The following is a 22,120-nucleotide window of genomic DNA, read 5'->3' on the forward strand; positions in this document are numbered from 1 at the left end:
GATTGCTCTACATATTTCAGTAATAGGCTTTCAGTAGTTTCTGGTTCACATGCTGACTCTCAGTTGCCTCCAGGGTTGTAATAGCTGCAATCATAGCAAATTCCTCTGAACTTTGTACCAGATCAGACCTTTTCTGTGACAGATTCTTTTGGACACAGATCTTACAGAATTGTGCTCAAATAATCCCAGAAAAAAGATTAACTGAAATACATTATTTATAAATTATTTTTAAAAATAATGATACATTTAAAAAACTCCTTATTGAACCTAAAGTATTCTGTGTGGAATTGACATTTATGCATAATTATTTTTGAAAACTCATTGGTATCTTTCATGTTGTGAAAACTGGAATAAATATCCCATGCTCCTTATAATACCTTTATGATATTATCCTGCGTGAATGCATAGAGGTAAATAAAAGGAGGTTGTAAGACAGAAACCAGTAAAAAAAAGAAACAGTGACAAAGATATGCTCAGATAAGATATAAAAGAAATCCTTTGCAAGCCAATGGGAAATCTGTTAACTGGGGAGATCCTACCTGCTTGGATCATATTAGTCTGGTGAGGTATAATCTTCCTAGATCAAGAATCCAGGCCAAACCTGAAAGATACCACCTGGAAATCAAAGTGTTGGGAAAGAGGGTTATTAATATATTGGGGTGATGCCCACACTGATCAAGAAAGAGAGACCATGCTGCAGGTGGGGTCATCTCTTCCCGGTCAAAGATGGGTGCTAGTTGTGCATTTTAAAAACACTTCCAAAGAAAATTTTAGGTGTGGTTAAAAGGTAATATGCACATAAGACTCTTTGTTTATGAAGCCAGTTGCTCTGTGTCCCTGGGTGAAGGAATAAGAAATTATTTGGTTTGAATAAACTGGTTCTGATGCGCTAATCAGCCGGGTTTGCAAGATTCTACAGCACTGATTCCCAAAGATTATATCACAAGAGCAGTGGAAAGATATTTTATCAGTATCAGATCTGGCCCACAGAGCCATGTGATCCAGCCCACAGGGCTTCTCATGGAAGTTTGACAGTGGGGGGCAGTGATGACAAATAACACTGTCACCACTCCCCTACCATCAAATTTCCAAGCCCCATACAGTGGAATCAGGTCCTGGCCATGCTAGCCCCATGTAACGGGATTGGAATTGGGCTCCAATTGGGCAGAACTGGGCATGGGATTGGGCCCATAAAATGGTTCTGGCCTGTAGACCAACACAACACTGCTTATCTGGCATGCAGGGCAAAAAGGTTGGGCACCACTGCATTAGTCTAAAGTATATATCATTTGAGGTGTAAGGGTGAAGCATGCCACCAGTTTTAATCCAGAAAAAAGTGCACCCCAAGTATCAAAAAATTAGGCAACATGGTTTTAGAGAATTTCCTGGTACCAAACTTAGTGGTCCTGTTGCCTTAACATGGTTGAGAAATGAGGACTTAGAAATTCAGTCTAAAAAAATCTTGGACCATAGACTTCAGGACACAGTAAGATGCAGGAAGCAAGGGAAGTTATCCAAGGGACAGAAAGAGGTAAGGCATGGCTTGCCCAGGAATCATGATGCATGCCAAGCTTTTCATTGTTCTGTATTTCCTGCAGTTGGAAACATCTACTGCCTATGCAGTGTAAGCATTCAATTCCCTGCACTACTTTACATAGTAGTGACATCATTGGGCGTTACAGCAGAAACTCAAAAACCTTTGTAGGAGAAACAGTTGGTGCTAGACAGATAAAAAGTAGAACAAAACAAATGACCCAGCCCCCACTTTTCACTTTGCCTTTCACACAGAATTATTTCTGACTTCTATCTTTTCCCGGCACTTTAGGTTTTAAACTAAGGAAACGACGCATCACAAATGAACCTACGGGGGGGACTGGAAACTGCCCTCATCTCCTTGAAGCTATCCCATGTGAGGAGCCTTCTTGCTATGATTGGCGAATAGTGGAATTAGAAAAATGTATACCAGATAATGAGAAGCAGTGTGGGCCCGGCACTCAAGTTCCTGTGGTTGTCTGTATCAACAGTGATGGTAAGATGGCTATTCAACAAATGTGTGGTTTCAGTTGCTCACTTCTCGGAGGCTAAAATTCAAAGTTAGGTGGTAATGTATTTTGTTCTTTTCACTCGGGTTTCAAAGCCAGCCAGTTAAAATTGTCATGGCACTATTGTATATGTCAGGTGGAGTAGAAATGCTGCTGTATGCAGCAGTGGACTCTTTTCTCCCATACACTTTCAGGTGAAGGCTTGTGAGCAGCCTCTGGAGGAAGGGGAAGCTGTGAAGAAACAGTAAATAAAAAAAAGAATCATAGAATTATAGAATTCATAGAAAAGGAAAATAGGCCCTTATGTAACTTCCCTGATGTAATTCCAATGCCAATTTGACCCACTGAATCCAATTCTAAATAAATATTAAAGAGTGAGCCAAGTAAATGCCTTACATATCTGGGAGCTACACAATCTCTTAGTATTAAAAAGCTATGTGTGATGTGCGCTATGAAGTTGGTTTGACAGCCTGTGACATGCATCAGCCTGCCTCACTTTGTTTGCCCTTCTAGCTGTAATAAATTAAAGTGGGCAAGTAGAATGCCACTATTTTCAATTATGGTTCATATATGGGAAAAAAATCATTATACATAGCATAAAATCTTAACTACTCACTTTGAAAGCTACACTCTTAAAATATATTTATTGACATGAAGCTCTAGTTTCAATGTCAGGAGAATCATCATTATTTTTTTGTGATATTGTAACCTATATTGAGCTGCATATAAATTAAAAATAATCATACTGACTACAGTGTAGCAGAGACAAGAGACCTGTAAGTACCTCGTATCACATTAACCAAGAGGTCACCTGGTGACTGTTCAGAAGCTGTGCCAAATGTTGTTTTGTAATTACACTGGGCAGAGGGAATTGGAGTTGATTACTTGTGCAGACTCTGTATCTAGGCTTGAGCTGTGGCTCTAGATTTTGTTTCATAATTGAGTTTAGGGCTCAACTGGGAAAATGACAAATTAGAGTGTAAGCTTTATTTTTGTGTACAGAGCAAAGAGAATTATGTGTCCACTCCCTGACACTTCCTACACCCCATAATGAGATTAATAGTATAACGTGACATGAAAACATGACTCGCATGTTATATTCTTCATAAAGCAAGTTTTCTTTACACAAGATACAGCCTTTCTGCCACTTTTGGTAAGAAAACTAAAACTATTTTAGAGGCTTTTTATGCATAAAATTATTTTTCTGATGAAAATGGTCTTTCAGAGATGAATTTTTTTTTGTTAAACAGTTTTTATGGGGTTTGTTTTTTTACTTTTCAAAAAATTTGTCACAGACTAAAAATGAAACTGCTTTTCATTTTATTTGATTATTTTGGTTTTATTGATGTTTTACTTACATTGTTTGTGAGGGTTGAGTTTGAACACACAGTAACTTGGAATTAGCTTAGTATGTTGGTAAATGCTATGATGTTTCCTGTTCGCTGACATGGGTAAGTATAACTATAATACAGGTGGGAATATGCAATCAAGTCATTTAACCCTGCCCTGTGTCTTGCAGAGATGGCAATATTTTTCCACTAAGTTCTGACTCAAAGAGACTCCTTCCATTGCCTTGAATAGACTTTGGAATGGGTCCCATGTGACATAGCTAAGCCAAATTTGACATGGAAGGGCTGAGTTCGTGTTTCTTTTTCCCTGTAATATTGATTCTGTTTATTCTATCTGAACCTTTCTGAACTGTTACCACACACCCCTGAAGCTTACTTCTGTGACCACATGCAGAAGCCTAACTATTTTGGCACCCTGGGCAAAGCAGAGTGGGGAGGGAGGATGTTGTGTAAAACAAGGGCAGGAGAGGAGGAGAGTGGGTTGTGAGCAAGTTTTACCCCATCCAGAGACAGAGACTCAAAGATCCTGGGTGCTGTTGCTAGGCATGGGATTACCAACCCAGCAAGGGTGCAGGGCTCCTGCCATGGCTGTCTTAGGCAGCTGCTACTACTGCAGCAACACAGACTCCACATACAGGGGCTTCATCAGTCCCCACCTCTTTGGGCTTCCTAGGGGCCACCAGTCTGGTACCTCCTGTGAATCTCACCCAGTCCTAGTTATGCTACTGACCCTGTCCATTTTACCAGCAACCATGTTGATGTTTGTGATAATGGATGGGAAAATGAACACAGTTTCAACATTAGGGAAATGCTGATTGATCACTGTTGTAGCAGTATGGGTTCCAAAGTTATATTACACAATGAGATGTAATTTCAGTATCTCAAAAAGAAGAACAGAAAGAGTACGAGAGAAAAGCTTCTTTGATGCCACTCGGCTGTCTAATGCCCTTAGGTGTCAGTAATGAAATGAAAGAAAACTTTGTGAAAGCATGTTGTCACCACACAATGATGTAATGGGCTATGGATTCAGACCCAGCAAATGTACACATTGAAGTTTTCCAAATTTGCGGCCTGGAATGTGAATCATCCACATTCAGTCTCATTGGAGTACAAACAGCATTGTTTTCAGCAGCTATGGCTGTACAGAAAAAGAGTAGCGGCTGCTTATTCTTACAGAATTATGACTATCGCAGAGACCATCGTGAACACAGTCATGCACACATCAGAAAGAGTAGGAGCTTACATGGAGATTGCTTGCCTCACTGTTTCCGTCTTTGACTTGCAGTTAATAGCACCTTTGTATTAGAAATTGGCTAAGGTGTCATAATATAACAAAATAAATGTAAATCTATTAGCATAACTATAGTCTTTCATCTCACAGAAGCTATATTGAATTCAAATGCTTCTTATTGACTATTTGCGCTAGAATAGGTTACGTGGTATTTTCCTACCACAATCTTCTAAAACTGTTTGAACCTGTCAATTCATTTAATTATGTGCATTTCTTCTTAAATGTACGACTACAGTAAAGCACCATAAAGTAATGAATGAATCTTTCAAATGTCATTTCCTGTAATGCTCTGTAGCACAGTCTTACAGGCTGCTGTTAAGTTTGAGGTGGGTCCCTCCCTGCAGCTACTCCTCTAGCCCAGCAATATATGTCTTGCTTGATCTGCAGGTGGCATCTCTACTCCCTTTCTTGCAGCTAAGGGAGAATTCAGAATAATGCTGGAAACAATCAGAAGATGTAGCAAGAACAGAAAGAGAAGGGTGATTCCCCAGACTTAGATTGTCTAAGACAGTGGTCCAAGCAGTTCCAAAAACAGCTTCTATTCAAGCAGCTCTCTAGTTTGCACTATCCCCCCAGCTTCTGCTCAAACCCTAGCCTAGGCAGTGCTCCATCCACCTGCATCCCAGGACCCCCCTCTACAGGACTGTCTAAGAAACTGCCAATACCCCTCCTGAAAACAGATACTTCCTTAAAAGCCACAGGCTTCCCACCACAGAGAAGTCATGTGTAGCTGTTTTAGTCTCAGGTATGTCTTCTAGTACCCAGCTTCACCTGACTATTTTGTATCATCTGGATACCCCAGTTAAAGCCAGCTGCCATATTTTGTATATCTTCATCTACTAAGAATTTCTTGGGCAGAATCCACTGCCTATCCAGAGAGGTTTTTGGCAATATAAAGCTTATGGCCTGGGCACAAAACTTGAGCACTCTAAGGTGAGTTGCATCATTTTTTACATTGATAAACATTACACCAGTATATGGAGCAAACAGATGGACAGTTCTCTTAGGGTAACTGCTATAGAAGATACTATTACAGCACCTTGGTGGCAGGAGAGCTAGTAGTAATTGTTAATGCAAGGCACAAGATGCAAGGCATCTACACTGGTGGAGTTTTAGTTCTGAGTTTTCCCAGGGTTATAGTAAATTAAAGTAATCTAGGGCTGTATACCATGTTCATCATATATCATGTTCTGTTCCTTTTATACACTGGTAAAGTAGGGTGGGTGACATCAATGTGAATAATATTAATAACAACAACAACAATGTTGATGATAATAATAGTACATAGCTCAGTTTAAATAGCATACAGTGAGCTTCATGTCACTTGGGTTCTGTGTAGTGGAAGGAAACGATACTAGCAAAAACAATGAATCTTAAATTAGCATAAAAAATTGCAATGTTGAACTAAACCTAAATAGATCAAAAACTTTCCTTCAAATATCTGTCTCTTCTGAAAAGATTTCTATTTAATTTAGTGCAAATTAAATAGCCAAACTTGTCAACCTCTAGAAATATAAAATCAAAGATGCATAAGTATATTTATATGTCTCTGTATTTTTGTATGCTTCAGTGTTATATAGTGAAAGAAGCTGATGATTTTAGATTTAAATTAAGTGCCATACTATAAATACATTAGTTTAACATAAACCAAGAGAGGTGGTTAGCCATGTTAGTCTGAAGTCAGAAGGCAGGATAGAAATGCACCTTTATAGACTAAATAAGATATATAGAGAGAGAAAGCACAAGCTTTCTTGAACCCAGGTTCATCAGATGCTGTGAAAAGATAACATAGAGCAGAGTATTAAGTAGAATGAGAGATTAGAAAACAATATGGTAGAAAGCAGAGCAGGAGGAGGAGGAGGGAAGAAGGAGAGTGCTGTGGAAGGCATTTTCCCAAGGGAGGTGGTGCTTTCCCAAGGGAGGTGGTGCTCTCCCCTACCCTGGGGGTCTTCAAGAGGAGGTTAGACGAGTATCTAGCTGGGGTCATCTAGACCCAGCACTCTTTCCTGCTTATGCAGGGGGTCGGACTTGATGATCTATTGAGGTCCCTTCCGACCCTAACATCTAGGAATCTATGAATCTATGAACAAAGGGGTCACAAAAACTAATCCAGGTAATGGATAATCTGTAGTTCCCTGTTTAGACCATACTTAACACAGTCCAGTTTGTGGATGATTTCTTGTTTGGTAATTTCCCATTCAAACTGGTTTTTAAGTTTTTTCAGCCTGAGAACATCAATCCTGAGGTCAGCAATGGAGTGTCCATGGAGGTTAAAGTGTTCTGTCACAGGCTAGCATGTCTGTCTTTAACATAAAACAAACCATAAAACAAATCAATATTTTCTCTTTCTGTTGGTACTTGCATCACTAAATATTTTTGTAGTATAATTAGCCAGGGAGTCATGTTTCAACATGTGGTCTCTTATTTTATAATTAAAATCAAATAACAGTGTTTGTGGGATTGTTGCATATAATTAGAATGAGGTCGTCTATTCAGTTTGTTGGAAAAATAAGAGTCATTACAGCCTTTGAAACAATACAAGGCAATAGATTATCCTCCAGTGTTACTGGAGGCTTGTGATTGTCATTCTTTTTCCACTGTGGATTGCAGGAATCAGAATTTTCATTCAGGCTGAAAAATCTGACATTCAGTTTCCCAGCTTGTCATTGTGTAGATAACAATGAACTTTGATGTATTTTATTATAAAAATGGAACTTCGGCCCTTTTCTGTGACAAGGAACCATTTCCGAATATTTATCTACTTATTCTAAGGCACGGCTTCTTTTAAAGGAACTGCTTCAGAAAAAACCAAGGAGTTTTTTCAAGCAGGACCACTAAAATTGGATCCAGGCAGATCTCATTTGTGGTTTTGATATTGTTGTCCTTGCTAGAGGTTGACAATGATTGACAAAAAGTTGTTCATGTAGATTAACTTTAGAGAACAAAATGGTGACTTCTAATGTTAAACTTACATGCAGAGTTTAAAATAGATTTTTAAATGCTTTTTTCTCTTTTAAAATATATGTTTAATTGTAAAGTTTTTGGTTGTAGCCATGTTGGTCTAAAGACATAGGCAGGCAAGGTTTTTTGGTTAGATGTGAGATCTTTTATTAGAGCAACTGAGTAGTTGGGAAAAAATTCTTAGCAAGCTTTTGGGCACAGTCACCCTTCATCAGGCATAGGGAGTCTCTGCTGATATGGTCAGTAGATACTGGTCATACCAGGAGAGGCTCCCTATGCCTGATGAAGGGTGACTGCCCCCGAAAGCTTGCTACGAACTTTTTTCCAGCTACTCGGTTGGTCTAATAAAAGATCTCACGTCTAACCAAAGGACCTTGCCTGTTTAATTGTAAGTAGATTTAGTGCAGTTAAGAGGTGTTCATTCAATGGGAGTGTAAAGTGAATTGCTGTGTATTTATCTATAAATGAGGCACAGCATGGATACTACAATCTTCTTTTTCAAAAATATTCCCTTACTCCTTAAAAGCTGAGCCTCTGGTAGGAAAATGACCAATGGCTTTTCAGCACTCAAATAGATCCATCACTGCTACCTGTAGCATAAACTCTTGTTTCAATACAAGACAGCCAGTTTTGCCACTGTATCCTGTTTTGCATGCTTACATCAATGATGGCACCAATGCTGAAAAATGGCTACAAAATGGTAGTTCATTCATTGGGTGCATTCAGTTCTTTGTGTTTCAGTTGGAACTTCCAACCTGAGTACCACTTTTGGCCCTATCTTTTAGGAATTCGTTTCACACAGGCCAGTATCAGATAAAACTGTTATAGAACTAAGTCATAGTTGTGATCTCAAGTGAAAAGCACAGCATCCTTCTTAATGTATCCATTGATTTGTGTACCACTGCACTTTACTGGATGAAATACTCTTTGGTTTTTAAGAGTAAACTCTCCATGGACCTTGTGCACATTCACTAGTAATTAGGTTACAGTCTTCCCAAGAGGAACAAGAAAAAGGAAAGGACCTCTGATTGGTTTCTGCAGCATAACCAACAGAACCAGCTAGGCTTCAAAGAGAGAACTGAGACAACAATCTGACTACAGATGCATAACATGTGGGTTGCAAGCTGCATGCAGCCCACCATGACAACAGTGGCCCACTAGAAGTCTTTATTAAACCACTTTATTAAACAATAAAAAATTTGAAAAGGAGTTTCCTTCTTGCAAAGGTCCTGAGAGCCTACAGCTGAGTAGAGAAGATCCCGCAAGGAATAGCCCTCCTTGGAAAATATGCCTTGCAAATGCCCCTCATTAAAGTTTGAGTTATGACTGCTGCCTGTGCCTGTTAACTCCCTCTGTTGACTGAAGTAAATAAACTGTTTCGTAAGTTGGCTTGGTAGAAACTTGTGTTATATAAATGAGGACATGATTTTTTGATTTTCTATGTGTTTAGTTGACACAAGAGTTTTGAGCTTAATCTGATACTGGCCTGTGTGAAACAAATTCCCAAAAGATAGGGACATGCTACAGAGTACAGAACCAAAAGTGGTACTCAGGCTGGAAGTTCCAACTGAAAGTAAAAAAATTGAATGCATCCAATGAATGAAGTATCTATTAAATAAATATGCTGCAATGTAGTTAATTGTGGCCACATTTTTTAATCATGAGCTATCCACCTAATATCAAGAAAAAAATATCATGGACCCTGAGCTACCTGACTGTTCTGAATATTTACACTTATTTTCTTGTTTCTGTAGCCCCAAAGTATTTTAAGTAATTATTATCCGGACATTCTAGTTGTTATTGATACTGTTGAACTGAACCGTCTTGGATGATAAAATAAGAGGCCCAAGGGAGGTAGTTAATTATGTTTGTATGAAGTCAGGCAGAAGGCAGCGTAGATTTGCACCTTATAGACTAAGTAAATCAAAGATGTAAAGTACGAGCTTTCATGAGCCCAGGCTCACTTCATCAGGTGCTGTGAAATGATTTGTACGTATCAGTTTATTAAATAGAAAGAGGGATTTGCATACTAAAGACAAGAAAAGGGGGGAAGGGGAGAGGGAGCAGTGCTTGGAGAGGCAAACAAATAATAAAACCATAGGGACAAAGGGGACACAAAAGCTAATCTGGGTAATGGGATAAATACTTAATTTATGGGATGAGATGGGTAATGGGATAAGTACTTATGGGATGGGTAATGGGATAAGTACTTACTATACTTAACACAGTCCAGCCTATGGATGATTTCTTCTTCTGTAGTTTCACATTCAAGTTTATTTGTAAAGGTTTGTTGTCTAAGAACTCCTACTGTGAGGTCCACAAGGGAATGTCCAGGGAGGTTAAAGTGCTCTGCCACCAGTTTGTGCAGCTTTCTGGAATTGATGTCAGATTGGTGTTCTCTGAGTCTTACATGTAGGGATCTTCGCATCTGTCCAATGCAGACAGCAGAGGGGCACCATAAGCAGGTAATGGCATATATAACATTGGTAGAGGTGTGAGTAAATGAACCTCAGATGTTAGAATCTTTGCTATTTGGTCCAGTGATGGTGCAGTCTGTATTGATGAGGGGGCACGGCTTGCATCTGGGTCTCTTGCAAGGCCTGGTGCCTGAGATGAGGAGTTAGGTAGCCTGTTGCTACCAGTTTTAGAGACAGTGTTTGAGGTTTAGGGGGTATCTGTAAGCTGGGACTGGTTTGTTCCTATGCTGAAGGTCATTATGATGTGTCCATGGTGTTTTAGCAGGAGTAGGTGACAGCCAGAGAGATTCTGTTATTCCTTTTTCAGTGTTAGTATTGCAACTAGTTGGAGCAAGGTCTGAGTCTAGCTTTGTTGATTTGAGTGACTATAGTTTTGTGACTGTATTGTAATTGTAGGAATCCCCAATCCAGATCGTTAAGGTATACATTGCGGTCAGTGGGATCAGAGTAGATTCAATTGTAGCATAGAGTTTGGTGTGTTTAAGATTAAAATTGTGGTGGCATGAAGGTAGCTGTAGCAGTTGGTTGGTTTCTGATACAATGTGGTGATTATGTAGCCATTGCAAATCTTCACTGTGGTATCTAGGAAATGGATTTGTTGGCTGGAATATTCCAGAGTTAGTCTGATGGAGGGGTGAAACCTTTTAAAGTCCAGGTGAAATTTTTCATGAGATTCTTTCCCAAGTGTCCATATGATGCAGATGTCATCTGTGTTCCTTAAGTGTATCAGGGAAATGAGAGGGCAGCTGTGGAGGAAATGGACTTCAAGTTCTGTCATAAATATATTGCATTATTGCTGGAGTGGGGAGAAATGATAGGTCCCCCTCTCCATGGAGAGGGTCAGCCTGGATATCACCTGCTCAAAAGTCACTCATTCCACAGGCAACCAGTAAGGAGACATACAACAAAATGATTTTTTATAAAAACAGAGCAAGCATAAGAAACCAATAACCATATGTTGACATACTGACAGAGATAAAAGAGTAAATGAACAACAGAAAATACTAGAGCATTGACCTGTTCTTACCCTACACCTTTAATCCAAATATGCAGATACTAATCAGTGTCAAGGGTCTAAATGCAGACCCTGACTCTGACCCTGCCTGCTGGGCCTCCTGCCTTCCTGTCAGCTTGGTTTACCCAGCGTCCTTGGCTGGGGGTCTTAACCAGTACCTTGAACCTGGGCAGACTGAAGACCCAGCCATGCTTTCTAGTGTCGTAAGTATCTTTGCTAGTCTGGGTATTAAAGTATGTCACACTTCATTTCTGTGGGGCTTACACTGTGCCACTAACTTCCTCATCCCCCAAAGGTTCATATTTACTAGACTATATTTTTGCATCCTGTTTAGACATGTAGATTTGATTCATTGATCTGATCTGATCTTTATCCTGTATGATAGTTTGACCAGGTAGGTGTTAGGCTTCTTTTAAAATGTAAATATATCACTATCTAGTCAGACTCAGGCTTCAAGTACGTCTGAGCACATCTGCTTGGAGGACCAATACACAAACCAAGTCAAATGCTAATTCTCAGCCATTGACTCTTCTAAGTATGGACAGTCATGGGCAGTTCAAATTAATCAACACCTTATTGATGGGACCTTAGCTGAAATATAAAGATGCATCAAACTTGAGTATATATCAAATACTATAACATGTATAGATAGGAGAACAGCTGAGACACAGTTTTGCACAAGCTACAGTTAGACATAAATACCACAACAGCAAACCTAATTTGGGAGCATAAGTCTATGCATGACACAAGGTAAACCCCCAAAGTAACCTTGTCTTGGGGTATTTCCACGCAATAAATAGGTTTTTTTATGGTCTAGTAGCATCATAGCATCACTGGAGCTTCTTTTGCTGGGAATTAACATTATAATGGTTGCACTTAAAATATTTCTACAGATTTGAAAATTGTTGCCTTCGTATATTTAGGGCTTGATCCAAATCTCTCAAGTTAATAGCTATCCCACTGATATTGGTGTGTTTTGGTTCAGTGTCATAATAGTCAGGCAGCATAGATTGAGGAAACTATTTGTATCTGATTTTGTTTATTCTAATATTTAAAAAGAAAAAGAAGAAATATCTTTCTTAGGCAGATTTATAGCTTAATTTTAAAAGTTGTCATGAACCAGATTCACAGTTCAGTTAGACTGAATTACTGAGCTTATTCTTTAAGTGAGCCCTCATCAGAAACTGGCCAAGTGCCTACAGGCAATAGAAAAACATATGATCTAATGACAGTTTCCTTCAGCAAATCACCTAATACTTACAGGAATTGAAGTTATGTATCCATTAGTCATCATTTCTAAGATTAATTCCCTAGGTAATGTTATTATGGGATTGATTAGAAATGGTCTCCTGGTTAACAGCTTTGTCTGACCATCATGCTGTCTTTAATACAAATAGAGAATATTTCAGAAGCATTCTTTGGTTTCGTTCTTTACAGTAAAACATACTGGATTGATGTTTATAATCAAATCCTTTCCCCTTGATTTATCTACCCACATGGTATTATTGAATATCTTTCAGGGACATTTGGTGTAAGTAAGGATTTGTTATGGAAATCACTGAAGAGAAAAAGTAGTACTTTAAAAAGATTTAAAGTTGATACCCAATCACAGTGTCATAGTACTAGATTGTTAGGGCATTTGCAGTTAACCAGAGGCAGTGGGTGGGATTTACCATATGAGGTGGCCTGCATATCAGGTTTGTAATAATTCTTTAAAATAGTTCAATAGCCTTTGTTCTTTTAAGGTACATGATTATAGCACTGATATGGGAAAGTTTAATCTTTTGGTGTGTATTAAGCTGGTTAAAGACTTCTTTAATATGAAGACAAGTCAGCTTATGAAAATGAGCCAACAGCATATGAACATGAGCCGGCAGTGTAACAAGGCCATCAACAAAGCCAATCACACTTTGTCATGTATTAGCAGATGCACAACCAACAGATCAAGGGAGGTGATGCTCCCCCTCTATGCGGCATTGGTCAGGCCACAGTTGGAGTACTGTGTCCAGTTTTGGGTGCCGCACTTCACGAGGGATGCAGAGAATCTGGAGAGGGTTCAGAGGAGGGCCACTCGCATGATTAGTGGCTTCTATGAAAGACCCTACAAGGGGAGGTTGAGAGATCTGGATCTCTTCTGCCTTCACAAGAGACAGCTGAGGGGAGACCTTATAGCGACCTACAAGTTCATCAAGGCGAGGACAACAGCGAATTGGTGATGTGCTATTTACCAGAGCTCCCCAGGGCATAACTAAGAACAGTGGGGGCAAACTAGTGGAGATTAGATTTAGGTTATACGTTAGGAAGAATTTTTTTACAGTAAGGGTGGCCAGAATCTGGAATGGGCTTCCAAGAGAGATGGTACTATCACCTAACATGGAAGTTTTCAAGAGGAGGCTTGATAGTCACCGGGTCATCTGACCTCAGTCCTCTTTCCTGCCAGGGGCAGGGGGTCGGACACAAAGATCCATTGTAGTCCCTTCCGACTCTACAATCTATGAATCTATGAAAGACAGGCCAATTCCTTCTCAAGGTTCTCAATTTAGCATTGGAAAAGTGGCCATGTCTCCATTGAAACCTGGATCAGAATGAATGCTTTTACATTTGTATAACATAATGCTAAGCCATTTATATAACATAAAAGCTTAGGTAGACACTGGTTTGGAATGGTATAGTCAGGGATGGTGTTGCCTTGAGCAAGGAGCTGAACTAGATCACCTCATGAGGTCCCTTTCAGCTCTACTTTCCTATGATCCTATGAACTAATGGGAGTTCATTAGGAGACGACTTAAAATACAACACTGCATTTCCCAACTCCTCTTCCGTTGATCTGGAAGGGTGATACATTGATTTCAATTAAAGGAATAAATAGAGTGGAACCAAAGTTGCATCTATACGGTAGAATATACCGTTACCATTGATCAGAGTGCAATGGACCTTTGCTTCTAATTTGTCAAATATTTTCAAAGTCTGAGTTGTAGTTAATTTAAAATATGCTTTTGTGCCAATAGTTAGTATTAACATCAATTTTGAGAAAGAGTATAATAAATTTTCAAATGGCTGGCTGAACTTGGCTTCCAAATATCTGTCTTGGGCTTGTTCTCCTGAATTAGCTGCCTAAGCTCAACCCCTAAATTTAGCATATTTTTTTGCTTGTTTGTTTAAATTGGGACTTTCCAACTGGTGGCTCTAGGCCACATGCAGTCTCTGAGGGGATAACCTAGGGTTGGGCAAAACGTAGCCTGTGGGCTGGATCCGGCTGGGCAGGCAATTCCATCTGGCTGGTGGGGCCCCTCTGAAAGCCAAAAAACAATTATCACCTGCCCTGGCCCTTGAGGTGCCAGTGACCCCTGCAGCAGCAGCCCTGGCTCTGGTTGCTAAGCAACCAAGCTCTGCCCCAGCCTGGCCTGACCCACCTTGTCCCACCCCACCCCACCTTGGGACTTGGGGCAAGCTGGGTCAGGCCACCTGACCCAGCTTGCCCCAAGTCCCAAGGTGGGGGCCCTGGAGACAAGAAGCTTCTGCCTGGCAGTGGCTTTTGCCTGGTGGCCCTGTGGCTGTTTCCCAGCCCACCCTCCTTGTGGGAGTGGAAATTTAGGTAAGGGCTCCACCAGGCCAGGGCCAGGGCCAGGGCCTCCCATTATGGGAAAGGGGGCTAGGAGCTCAGGGAGCCATGCACTATGGGTCCCTGATCTGGCTGGCCCTTCATGCTGCTGCCACATGCAGCTGGGGACTCAGGAGTGTGTGGAGCTGTGTGCTATGGGGCTGGGTGGGGCTGGCCCTGAATGCTGCTACCATATGTGGCTCTGGGGACTTGCAGACTCCAAGGACCCCCCACCCACACATCCCACACATACCCCACATATACCACTATACACCCGTGTAACCCACACACATACCCCCACACCCTCCCCCTACCCACACAACCCCTCCACACTCCACTACACACACCTTCTCCCCAACCACTTATACCACTACCACCCACTACCTCCCTCTACACAATATTCAAGAGCAAGACTATTTTGAGCTATTATGCAATCACCTCTATGTATACTATACAAACACACATCAATTAGGACAAAATATTTTTTAATTAAAACTAAAATGTGTTATAGTAGATGTTTGACTTTTAGTGTATCATTTGTGTGTTTTCCGGTTCCAAGATGACAATCCCCCCCTTCCCAAGGAGTACTTGTGGGGCTAGGGGAGGGACTTCTGGTGGCAAATGTCAGGGGTTGGGGCAGGACACCTGTCAAGGGACAGGGCTACTCTTTCAGCCCTCGACAGCTCACCAAAACTTGTTAAGCTGCCCTCCAGCTGAAATAATTGCCCACCCCTTGGTTAACCCCAGGCTCCCAATCCAAGTGCTGTTCCCCACATTGTTTTTGCTGCTGTCATTGGAGTCTCTGGGCTGCTTCTTCCTCTTCCAGCTTCTGCTTCCAGTCCTCAGCCATTCAGGTGTGGTGGTGCAGACTGCTAGGGCCAAGGGATTCCATGAAGGGGAGAGACTTGAGGACCCTGCACAGTGTGACAGAGGTCACCTGCTACGTGGTGCAGCAGGGAGGAGTGTCTGTGGTGGCAGTGTGGCACAGCACAGAGGAATCAGTGGAGTGCAGGGGGGAGGTATGCATGGCATAGCATATGGCCTCTGTAGAAAGTGGCCAGTGGGCCTGTGGTCCTTGGCCACTTAGATGTATAGTCCTGATTTAAGCAATAAGAATGGGAAGAATGGCTCAAAATCAAAGGGCTGCATGGAGAACACTGGGCCTTCTGTGTTTTGCCTGAAAAGTACCAATATGTAAAGTCTTCTAGCACAGCTCTGAGATTCATATTGGGAATGTAGCTCTGGGAGGTTGGCTCTGAGATTCATATTGTGAGCACATCCTGCATTTGTTTTTGAAGGAAGCAGCTAGTTGAAAATATGTGATGTTGCAGGTAGGATTTTTTTAGAAAGAGCTGATTGAGCCATTTTGAATTCTGTGTCTGATCAGCACCATGTAAAATGAGAGCCTGTTCATAACTAAGGTCTTTAGGTTCCACCTTTATACTAATACTATAATAAACTATAACAATTGTGGAGAAATTTTAAAACATTTGTTTTTTAAGGTAGGTTAATATGACAGTTTTTTTTCTTGCCATTCTCACTTCCAACCATACCATTAAGAAAAGAAGTGGAAAAGACGTAATAGCATGATTTGTAGGATTATAGATCTATTACTGAACTGGATTTACAGCCTTTATGCTGTATTTCTTTGCTTTTGGATGTGTATGTTTTTAATTCTGTCTTTAATTCTTATTTTCTCCAAATGTGAAATAACTGGAATAAACACTAAAAATATGTTACAAATTTATACAAAAGATATTTTAAATTTCTTGTATCTATTAATTTAAATACATGTATAGTATTTCAGAAGATTGTACTAATCAATTCTGAAATATTTGTGCTAGATAGTTTGAGGGTGATATTTGTGCATATTGAGAGGAAAATACATATACAGACACAGTTTTATTTTGCCAGCGTGTTCTTTTATATAACTATATTGCAGTTGTGCACAATACTATAATTATATTTTTATGACATGCTGCATGGGGATGATGAATTATCTTAATAAATGTTATCCAGCTATGAAGCTCTGAAAATAAAATGTTGATAAATTGAGACTATCAAAACATTCTCATTAGCCTGTTGTTTCTTTTGGCTTGACATAATTGGAATGTTATTCTCATTCTTCCAGCCTTAAGCTGCTGTCTGACCTTTCTTTCAGATCATAATTTGTGTAGAGTTCTGATTAGTGTAAAATCATGCTTTGTGCCAGAGCATATCTGATGTCACAAGACGGCCATTGTAGAGTAGCAGCTTGAAGGACCCTAGGATAGTGTATGTCATTTCATAATTGATAGAGTTGTAGTCACAACAGACTGGGTCAAGGAATGTTATTTAACAGCTTAAATAAAAATGAAGACAGACAAGTTTCAAGTGATACAGCTTGAAGAAGCCAGCCTGTAGATAAGCTTTCAAAAGTTCATAAATTATTTCTAAGAAATTACAAAGTACACAAATTTAGTCAATATTTTTGTCTTCGGTTCACTGAATAGGTAAGATGTGATTTGACATATAATTTTAATCTAATATTTATTCATAATTAAGTTGATGTCTCAAAGCAGAAATAAGACAGAGTCATTGTCCCAAAGAGTTTACAAGGTATTGAGGCACTGAAGGAGAGTAAGACGTGTGTAGGTCAGCAGGAGGAATAAGAAAGCCTTACAGATTACTTAAGGTATACCCACACATACTCTGGAGCAGTTTCAAAAGGGGAGAGGAAAATACTACCATGTGTAGCTGTAAACTGTAGCAGGTACTTATGAAGGAACCTGTAGTGATACAAGTATAATGAAACTACAGTAACTCCCTTCCGTGTTTGAAGTCATTTCTTGTGGATGTCATAGTATTGAAGGAATTCATACCCTTCTGGTTTCATACACATTCCAGGAGAAATATGAATGAAGTGGGGGTAAGTGAAGATCTAAAAAAACACTTAGTTATATGACTTCAGTGGAAATATGTACATGCTCAGGGTTATGTGTATATTCAACTATGGGTGCAAACAGTGTTGAAATGTTTCCAAATGTAACTTGCAAGCATCTTTGGGGCTAGGGACAGACATTCAAAAAGCCTGAGCCTGAATTGATTCAGTCTTTGCAGGTTAGTCTAACCTGGCTAAGCCAAATCAGTTTTGTAACCGTACAGACATCTCAGAAATGCAGGCACATGCCTGCAATGGCTTATGCTAGAAGTGGGGGGGGGGGGGGGCTAGAGCAGCCCTCCTTTCCCTTACACAGAGATGACTGGGGGGGCAGGGGCATGGGAGGGGGGCCTGGCCTCATGACATGAGGTATCAGATAAACACATTTCAAAATGTAACATCTTTTGTAACTTGTGTCTGTGGAGCTCCTAGCTTGTCACTGTTTTCAGAATAGGAGGGGGGAAAGGGAACAGAGGGAGTTCAGTCTGGGGGGTTTTCAGCCTCTCTGGATGGTGGGGTGGGTCTATTGGAGCCCGCTTCCCAAGGTGGGGGGGGGGGAGATCTCCAATTCACTCACCCCAACCTTCAGCACCAGCTGGGGAGCTGCAAGAATGAGCTCCCTCCACTGGTAGAGAGCCATGGCTTGCTTTGGGAACCTGGCTGTAGGCCAGCAGCTAGATTCCCTCTCCCCCCAACCCCCCTCCCAAAACCAAAAGTGAACTTCTGTTTGGTCTGGGGTTGGTTTGGTTTGGTTGTAACTCAGAAGACTTTGCAGAACACGTTCTGAGTTACAGCTGGGAACTGCACTTCTGTCTGCACCCAGTTTTGACCTGAATGTTTTCTTGATTCCAAGAATGAGGATATGGGAAACAGGATTATATGTCCATATTTAAATAGTTTGGCAAGCTTCTTTGAGCATCTTTAGTGCTTCCATGCTCTGGAGCAGAGATGTGAAATTTGGACACAATTTTCAAATGATAGGTTGGCCAGAAACCGAGGACTCAAGGATGACTGCAGAAGGATGCCTGACTTGTGCATTTCTGCATCTGTAGCATGAAAACAGGAGCAGATGTGTAGGGCATCCTCTGGAGCATGGTGGCAGGGGTACAGCGCTGTGACAGTGATCACATCCTGATTGTATTTTATTTTCTGGGTTCCCAGCTTGTATGTGGCCCTGACACCAGATTGTGTGATCTGAATGCCCTGTAGTGCAGGTTTGCAGAAGCTGTGCTTTAGACATATAAAATACTGCATAACGCTAGAAATTCTGAAGAGTTAAGCTGTGGTCTTGTCAAATCGAACATCCACATTTAGTGGAAACTTTTCATCTTGCCCTCTTGGTGCCTTAATTCCCCACCCATAAAATATGGATAATGTTACTGCCTCATCATCCATGGGTGTTTTGGGGGTAATTAAAGGTTAGGAAACATCCAGGGTCTATGGGGATCTTATTTCAAGTGAGGTCAGATACCAACTTCCAAATCTTTGAGCCATTCTCTGATATTATTGCTTAATGTGTGGATTCCATCTACCCTATCTGGGCATTTGTAAAGATTGCAGCTTTCAATTAAGTGCAGGGCTTGTTTTTGGACACCACATTCACACAGGGGTATGGCCAAGATGTTCATCTTGTGCAGTGTTGAAGAGTCCATATCCAGATCTCAGTCTGTTCAGCTTGACCCATGCTTTTCTCAAGGTTGTGCCCAGTGAGGGACTTGTTTGGTGCTAGTATAAAATGCTGTAGGAATAGGTCTGATATTTTCCAGTAGTTGGTCCAATCTGTTGCTGCCCATAGGTTTGGTTCAGGATCCCCAATCTCTTCCAGGAGCTTGTGCGCTTCATGCAAAGTTTATGACTTTTAAGCCTTTTAAGCCTCCATCTGCTTGGGTCTTCAGCTAACAGTTGATAGAGCAGGTGTTTTTCATAATCTCTTGCTTCTATTGCTAGTAATGGTGTTAAGGTCTGTCATCTTATATCGGTTCGTCTAGTGCCCAAGAGTACAATGAGTGCATCTGTGTGTGTGTAAGTTGTGCAGCCTGTTCTGTTTCAGCTCATTGTTAAGTACAGTGTCAGTCTTTTTAGTGTGACAACTTCTGGACCATACAGGAATACAGTACTGTGCTGGGGCATGTACAGGCACATCTACACATGCAATTACAGCACCTGAATAAACTGTGGAGTTCATTTCTCTGGAGTTAATTGTTCCTGACACTCCATTTGAACATGTGCCTGGGAGCCATTAACTCTGGACCAATAAGCTCTGCAGTTTATTGAAGTACAGCATGTGGAGCTTGGGTGGAACAGCCCTGGCTGGCAGGGAACCCTGGAGGTGGGGAGGAGGGTCAGCCTGTCAGCCTGAGGCTGCTCCCTCTGGTTCAGTGTGCTGTTGGAGGGGCTGGCTGGGGTACAAGGGATCTTCAGTGTGGGGCTAGCTGGCAGGCAGCCCCCTCGTTGAAGCACCCCTGTGCCCCAGTCAGCTGGGCAATGTCTACATGTGACCTACAACAGAGGTTTTTTACTTCACAACAGAATAGTACTTGTATTTACAAGAACTACCCTACTACAGAGTAAATTAGTTTACTCCACACTAATAGGGGTGTATGAGTAGATGCAAAGATGTTTACTGTGCAGCTAATTAGTCAACTGTGCAATAAACATCTCATGTCGACACACCCTACCATTGCAAGTGCAGTGGTTCTCAGCACTTTGAAGTTGGCACCCCATATCATGCTGGCTAAACATTTTAAGGCAGCTACCCTGCAGAGATTTTACTGCTGACCTCCCTAATGTGATGTTTATAGGTGAGGGAACAGTCTAATGCGACTCCTAAGCAGGTTGGGGTATGTTCATGGGGAAGGCATGGTTGCCTACTTTAATATTCATCATGCTTTTGGCTCGACGACTGTCTAGGTAGAAGAGTGAAGATATTTATTGATGCTCACCTTCAAGTGCCACTTGTCAGCAATGAGTTCCATGTCAGGTCTCAGTGTCTTTTCCAGTTCTGTCATGTCTGTTCCTTGGGCTGCTATGGTCACATTGTCAGCATACATGCATTGCTTAGGTGTTGTATACGGGAAGTCTGAGGTATACACATTGTAAAAGTATTTGTGCTAACACTGACCTTTGGGGGACTCCATTCTTCAGAGTTCGTACTCTTCTTTTTTTTCTTGGTTGGTAGTTGGTAGTTTGAATGATCTACTAGAGAACATATTCATGATGAAAGCACATAGCTTGCAGTCAGGTAACATTGTAGTTTATATTTGAGGCCTCGCTATACAGTGTCATAGTCAACTGTGATGTCAATAAAGACACTGCCGGTTTACTGCCTCATTTCAAATTCACTTTCTATGTCAGTCATCTACGGGGAAGATCGCCATGAAAAAAACTCTAGATAAAATTGGTAATTGTGTTTTTATAGTCTGGTTTAACTCATTTGAGGTAAATAAGGAATATAGTTATACACCAAACAATGAGGATAAAACAAAAATGTTGAATAGGTGGTTACTAATGAGCACCATTCAATCTGTACACTGAATAATATTGGGCCCTGTGGAAAAAAATGGTATGTGATCATGGAATGTATTAATTTATCATAGTGCATATGCACAAGTAACTTTAGTTCTGGTTTGTCCTGCTTTTGTGTGCTTGATTTAACATCCTTAATGTTCCATTATCATAGTATAGGCTTGTGAATGTTGCGTGTGCTTTTGTAAGAGAGAGAATGATTAGCTGTGAAAATTGCTCTTTGATAATCATCAAATGTTTTGGTTTTTATTTGCTGCAAATGATATGATACCTCCTCTGTCTAATACTGGGTTTATTTTATAACAGTAAATTACTGCATTAGGACTTGCAAAGAGATGTTAGATCATAATGAAATCACATGCCTTGCTCTGAGCATCTCAGATAGCATCAATAGCAAATTTTGCAGCATAGAAACTGGAGAATGCTAATGGAAGCCAAAGTTGCTAAGTTTTGTGAGAAAATCATCCCCATTTTTGTGTTGGATTTTTGAAGTAGTATCAGTTCTAAATCTTTGGTTTAATCTCTAATTACTTGTTCCAAAAATATAAAGGTCACAATACTCCCCATAATCACAGCTATGCTTGATGTACCTACTAGGGCTGTGTAAAACAGCACTGTTCTGCTTTGACTTCCATTTTAATGGAACAGTGTTTCGTTTCAAGTTTTGTTTTGTTTTGTTTCAAAAGCACTGTTCTGTTTTGTTTCGTCGAAACTGTTTTGCTGTTTCGATGCTGTTTTGACATTTTGCCCACCCAGCACCGGGAAGATTAGTGCTGCTGCTGGCCCCAGCCAGCAGCACCAGTCTCCTGTCATCCAGCAGGCATACTGGAGGCCTGCACTCCCAGAAGGAGTCCAGCACAGCCCCCACAGCTACCCCAGAGGGGTGCAGGTGAGCCCCTGATCTGCCTGCCGGATGACAGGTGCTGTGAGCCCTACACC

The 22,120-nt window shown here is 40.9% G+C and overlaps 1 protein-coding gene across 1 annotated transcript in view; it reads left to right on the plus strand.

The window, feature by feature from the left end:
- Positions 1-22,120, plus strand: part of THSD7A (thrombospondin type 1 domain containing 7A) — a 432,531-nt gene that overhangs the window by 250,626 nt on the left and 159,785 nt on the right. Inside the window, exon 9 of the mRNA XM_059728968.1 lies at positions 1,826-2,029. Coding sequence (XP_059584951.1) covers positions 1,826-2,029 — 204 coding nt within the window. The remainder of the gene's footprint in view (positions 1-1,825; positions 2,030-22,120) is intronic.

Source organism: Alligator mississippiensis, chromosome 5 (genome assembly GCF_030867095.1).
Source record: "Alligator mississippiensis isolate rAllMis1 chromosome 5, rAllMis1, whole genome shotgun sequence".
Classification (NCBI taxonomy): domain Eukaryota; kingdom Metazoa; phylum Chordata; order Crocodylia; family Alligatoridae; genus Alligator; species Alligator mississippiensis.